The sequence below is a fragment of the Onychostoma macrolepis genome, chromosome 19 (assembly GCF_012432095.1).
Source record: "Onychostoma macrolepis isolate SWU-2019 chromosome 19, ASM1243209v1, whole genome shotgun sequence".
In the NCBI taxonomy this organism is placed as follows: Eukaryota; Metazoa; Chordata; class Actinopteri; order Cypriniformes; family Cyprinidae; genus Onychostoma; species Onychostoma macrolepis.
The window spans coordinates 7,031,522-7,037,819 of record NC_081173.1 but is presented as its reverse complement, the minus strand read 5'-3'; the positions used below and the strand labels follow the sequence as shown (position 1 = coordinate 7,037,819).

General features: G+C 37.6%; 1 protein-coding gene across 1 annotated transcript; it reads left to right on the top strand.

Annotated features, from left to right (window-relative positions):
* Window positions 1-306: 306 nt before the first annotated feature.
* On the top strand, window positions 307-3,252 carry LOC131525671 (uncharacterized). Its single transcript, XM_058753562.1, has 2 exons — window positions 307-1,826; window positions 2,249-3,252. Exon 1 carries the CDS (start codon window positions 307-309, stop codon window positions 1,258-1,260), a length of 954 nt encoding a protein of 317 aa, XP_058609545.1. The 3' UTR covers window positions 1,261-1,826; window positions 2,249-3,252.
* The last annotated feature ends 3,046 nt before the right edge of the window (window positions 3,253-6,298 follow it).

Here is a 6,298-nt window from a genome sequence, read left to right as displayed (position 1 = left end):
AATAATATAGCAGATCAATATGTTAGACAAGCCTCTGGCTGCACAACAGCAATAATGGCTCCCTCTGTTCTAATTCACCCTCAGCCTCAATTGGCAGATGTTGCACGAATGCAACAACAAGCCACTCCATATGAACTCAGTGTGTCTCCTACACCTTTGCTTACAATCCTGATCTCTGACGCGCATGGTTTTGACCATTGCGCGAGGGAGGAAGTGATTAGAAAGGTAAAGCGCCAAGGTTTTTAGTCTCCTTATTTACAAGCAAGGTGGATATATAATGATGAGAATGACACCCTAATTTATGACATGGAATCATACCTAAAAAAGGAGGGGCTGTTAGATGCAGCCCATCACAATAATTGGTTTAAATGGGCAGAATATACCGCAGAGGGAGTAGGAATGTCTAGCTGTGTGCTTTGTTCCCAATCCCCTCTTAAAAAACTTGTAGTTGTACCAAGCCCATATGATTATATGCACTGTGGTAGATTTTACTCCCAGTACTGTGAAGATATCACTGGAAAAGTGTATCCTTATTGCCCAGCAGAATGTTTGACTATGCTTGGGAACAAACATTTCCACCAATTTTACAGACAGAAAGGGTGGGGGGATGAGTGTCAACGAATGGACATAAGAATTGATGTTAGGAAAAGAGAAACCCCAGTAGCCTATGTAATTGATCGCACGTTGAACTTTGAGTGCTTCAACAAATCAAAAGGGAAAAATGACATGGGAGAATTCAAAGGGAATTGTGTGGTGATTTGGCATTTAGATAAAGATATGTATTATGACTCAAGAGTGCTTAAATCATTCAGTCTGATTTATGCTACAGCCACTGTAAAGACAAACATGACAGTCATAAAGGTTAAAGATAATTGTACAGAAGCTACCATTAGCTTTCCCCTAATTAGCACCATGGAAGACCAATTAGAAGCAGTGGCAGATTACTATTGGGTGTGTGGAGGAAAAAGATTACGAGCCATACTTCCAAAAGACTGGAAAGGCATTTGTACTAGAGTAAGATTGTTACAGGGAATAACAATAATTGAAGAAGACATAGATGATGTGGAATACCCCCGACCAAACAGAAACAGAGTAAAAAGAGCTTATGAATTAGACCCAGATGTGTATTTAGACTCAATAGGCCAACGTAGGGGAATACCAGAGGAATTTAAAGCTAGAAATGAGATAAAGTCTGGTTTTGAGTCTATATTTATATGGATAACCCCAAATAAGAACTTAGAATGGATCAATTATATTTAATATAATCAACAGAGATTCATTAATTACACTGATGATGCCTTTAGATGCTCTAGGAAAACAATTGGGCCCCACAAGTAAAATGACCTGGCAAAACAGACAAGCTCTGAATTGGCTCTTGGCCGAGAAAGGAGGAGTTTGTGTAATGCTTGGTTCTGACTGTTGTACATATATCCCAAATAATACAGCTCGAGATGGATCATTCACCAAAGCAATGGAGAAACTGAAAAACTTGACAGAAGAAGTGACCAAGAACGCTGGAGCAGATAAGCATATTGGGGATTGGTTTAATTCACTTTTTGGGGCTTGGGGACAATGGTTAACCCAAGTGGGCATCATAATAGCTATTGCTGTTGTTGTGTTTTTTGTGTTTTTCTGTTGTATTGTGCCTTTCATCAGGTCCATACTGGCCAGTGCTGCAGCCAAACAGGTGATTAACGTGCCAGTAAGACCAACAGGAATTGACATTGGGTACACTAATGTACCTACGGTGGGACCTGGACTGGATGAACTGGATGATTTTGACCTGGATGACTTTGTGTAAAACCTTCCTGAAAAACAACGGAGTGGTAGGGAAGGGGTGCCTGTTTATTTTTTGTTATTTTTTTATTTTGATCTTTTATAGTAGTATTAGAACCCCTTGGATAGAGTAGGCAGAAGGTTAGAAGTACTTTGTATTTTACTTTGGCATATGCCCCTTCCTGGAGTTATTTACTCCTTAAATCATTTGTGTTGAAATTGTTCATTTACTAAATTAAATCAAATGTAAAATGTGATTATTGGAAGAAAAAGGGGACGTTGAAGGTTTTAAGTAGGTCACTGTCCATGTTATGAGACAGTGCAAACAGAAAAAGGGAACGATAAAGAAAGATTGTTCGATATCTGTGAGGTGACTGAGGGTCTGACCCATGTCAGGAGTGTAATAACAGTGTTTATTCATTTAGCCCGGCCTGCAGAGAATAATGTAATTAGTTCATTATACATTATATAGATTTGTTTCTTTAAACACTGGGAAACATCACTAAGAAAGTATGAAGGAAAGAGAGGATCGACGAGCACCTCAGTGCTTAGCAGCATGAGTAGATTCAACTGGAGGTTTAAAAACCCACCATCTACTCCAACACCAGATAGTGCTGGAGGGCAATGAGACTTGCCTGAGAGCTCCTCTGGCAACGAAGGAAAGCATCACCAGATAGCGCTTCAGGCTACCGGAAATGCCTGGAGTTCCTCTGGCCTCGTGGGATGAACCAGTGAACCATTTATTATGTCATTTTTGATTTTTGATCAATTTAATTATTTGACTAATCATTCATATACTCTACATAACCATGGCAACCATGAGCAAGGCTAAGATATCTCATGCACATGCTTTAATACATATTGTTGATTTGACTGATTGTTCATTGACCCCCAAGAGTGTATAGGTGGGGAAGCAGATTATTTTACTCTTCTCTAGTCAATTGTGAGGAGAGATGTTTGGGTCTGACTTCCTCTGAAGTGAAACATCATGAAGAAACCAATTGTTAAGCGGTAATGAAGGACCATTATTGGTTGACAGATGGATAGACGGATGGGTGGATTTATGGTGTTGCACTATGGGCAAATAGATTAAGTGGTGAGACTTAATAAAGTCTCAGAGGGGGGAATATATTGTGTAATTTTACTTATATTTACTCTATATTATGATATTTACTGAATATGGTATTATCTTACTTAAAATATGATGTATGATCATGAAAGCAATTCATATACTGACTAATATGCTGAATTATTCCAATACTAGATGTCTTAATACAGATTGTGAAGAAGCCATCCATTGTGCAGTACTGGTGTGGGAACAGAACCATAAGGGGAACATTTTCAAGGTTGAAAGTAATACAAAACAACACCACTGTTTCGTGAGAAAGCACAGAGAGAGTCTATCCCATAGACTTTTGAATACTGGTGTTTTTCCATTTTCGTGTAAACTAATTAAATGTTGCAGATTTGATGTAACCATTTTGATGTAGTCATTCTTAAACAATGGTGGATCTGTCCAAATCCCACCAATAAGAATAGGCCAAGTGGGCTGGTAATAAATTGTAGCAAAACCAGACAAATTTGGTTAGTAAAAAGGTATAAAAAAGATGTATGGACAGACATAGAATTAGAGGCAGTGGATGAGGCGGCGGTCTTCTCGGCTTTGTTACTTTGTTTAATAAAGTCTTATTTTGGCATCTGAAACTCTGCTTTTTGAGCTTCTCTGACTCCATTGAAGAAATCTACTCTCTCGAGCCACGACACTCCAAAGTACAGTGCAGAGAACGATCATGCAATTCAGCATTTTGCTGAACTATATTTTTTGGACGCGTATGAAAAGAACCGTTCCAACACCAGAGATGTGTCTGACGTGCGCGATTCATATGCAAACGTTTGTTTACATTGCATTATAAGGGTATATGGTTTGATATATGACAAATGGAGCTTCTGACTGTAGCTGCTTGCTGGACTTTATTTAAAATTGACGACTATTTGCGTTTTTCTTGACCAACAGCTGACCTCATGCTGGTGAAAATTCAATATCAATGAGTGAAGAAATTTGTGGAACTGCTTAACGATTGTGCATTCCATGCTTCACAGAAAAGGCTTAAGCCTAGTCCCAGACTAAAATTCATGTTATAGCTGTCTTAACTAAAAGCAATTTGCAGACATGTCTTAAAATATGTCAGTGCCATTGTGTTGTCTCAAGATGCACTTCAGTAATGTTTTTTTTTTTTTCTAAGGCACATTTATAAAAGCTATTTAAATGTTTTAATTTAACTAAGGTTTAGACCTGGCTTAATCTAAGCCCTGTCTGTGAAACTAGGCCATTAAGTTAGAGCAAGATGAGACAGTTAATATTGACTATTTGGACAAGGCCTGCTTTCATGACCATTTAACACAATCTGATCAGCCACCTCTCAACTTGCTCACCCCTGTTTTTGTTCTGCAAATAATTTGAGCTGACATCTTGTCATTGTATAACTGTAACATGCCAATAAATAATTGTTTATTTGTTTTTTGAAGATCGTCTTTGTGGATTCATCCCCTGTTGAGATGTGTGATGCCGAGTGATCATGTGTGGCTGGAACAGCACTATGCAATCATAATGTTGCACTTCTTTACCAAACTGTGCACTATTCCCAACTGAACCTTACTGCAGTCACCCCCTTACTGCAAAATAATAAAATTATAAATAATGATACATTTTTGCTTTTTACTTTTCTTTGTATATTTATTTATATATTTATTTATATTTGTGCTTTTATATTTCTTTGTACATTTATTCATTTATTTCTGATTATGTCAGGGATGGCATTCCATAGTAAATAAGAGGCTCATTGATTATAAAGGAACTTTGTGAGATCTCGATAAACTGAAGTGACATCTTTTTAGTGATTATAAAAGTAGGGCTATTTGTGCCCTATAGTAAATAGTTTTGCAGCACTGCAACAGTTATTTTACATAGCCTAACTTTATGATAAAAACACTTATGCTGCATCCCAATGTGCCTACTTATACTACGCCCTTAAAGTATGTACTCTTTTGGTGAAGAAAAAGTACACACTTTTGAGTGTGTAGTATAAGAGTAGGCAAGCTTTGGGACATACTATCATGTCACACAACTGTGTCTTTAACAGACCGCTCTGTCGCACCTGTTACACGCATCCTGTCACTGTAAACTGGCCTGTCAATCATCTTGTAACTGTTAACATCCTCCACATTTCATTTCATTTAACTTCCTACCGTATTGGAGAGAAAAGAAGTTGCTCGTTGATCTGCCAGCCGCGGGTCTTTCATGCAGAAAACTCTGCTCATATTTTCTGCATAATGATGCATTTAAAAGTTAACGACCAAATGGATGTTTATAAAAGTTCACATTGCTGTTGCAGATGAAATATACCATGGATAACAATAAATAAATAGTTTTACAAGTTTAAATGTTGATTAATAGTAACTCAGACCCCTTTTTGTAAACCGTTTTGTAAACGTTTTCTAACGTTTTATTCGTGTTTGTAGTTCTGGACCGAATCCTTCACCAAAGCGCAATGGATTGTGGGCAAATTTAGCCATTAGAGTGTGCACGGATCCACACTTCAAAAATCGACCTGAAATAGTAGACCATCCGGGGACTTTTGGCATACTCTTTTCAACATATATGCTTTGGGACACACTTATTGTAGTCTCACATACTATTTAGGATGGATAGTATGAACACTGGGACGCAGGGCCAATGTCCAGATGTCAGACAAAACTCTGCTGACAGGTGTTTTATGTAGCCTAGGCTATTTTTTGTATCAATAAATTATAACACAAATGGTCTTTAACGTTGTGTTTCGTGCAGTTGCTTTGGCAAAGTTTCCATCAAACGAAGCGTAATATGGCTTTACCCCCTCAAGTCTGTTTGGACTGCTTGTTTCCAGGGAAGCGCACACTTTAAAATACTGTACAGGCAGAGCAAGCTCACTGTTCATTGGAAGGTTTATATGAAGGTATTTCTGAACTAAAGGGAACTGACTTCAGAGAAGTTTCGATGGCATTTTTCCCTATTATCATGCTGTTCCATAAGCGTCACCTGCTGTTAGATGTTACTGCTCATGCTACATGTGTGTAACATCTATGTTTATATTGTGATTAAAATGCAGTGGTTGGTTCTAATTTCAAATGGCATTTTTTATTATTAAATATGGTTACATTACAAAAACAGTTTCATGGCCAGGAAAAAATATTTATGGCCGGTAAATTTTCTCAAATCACCAGAAAATTTTGCTTGTATATCATGATTAAAATGGCAGATGTGGCAAAAAGTTTTAGGCCCTGCTTGCGAGTGTAGAAATTAGGACAAAAGTATTGTAATTTCCCTACCGTAGAATAAGGTAAAATAATATACCTGTGAAATACTCATTTTCATTTATTTTACAGAATTGAGACACTATATCACCCCTTTAAACCTCAAGTACATGTCAGTTCACCAGCTTTTTTCTTTGTTTAGTTTGAACACTGAACCTGTATTGGCGCTCTT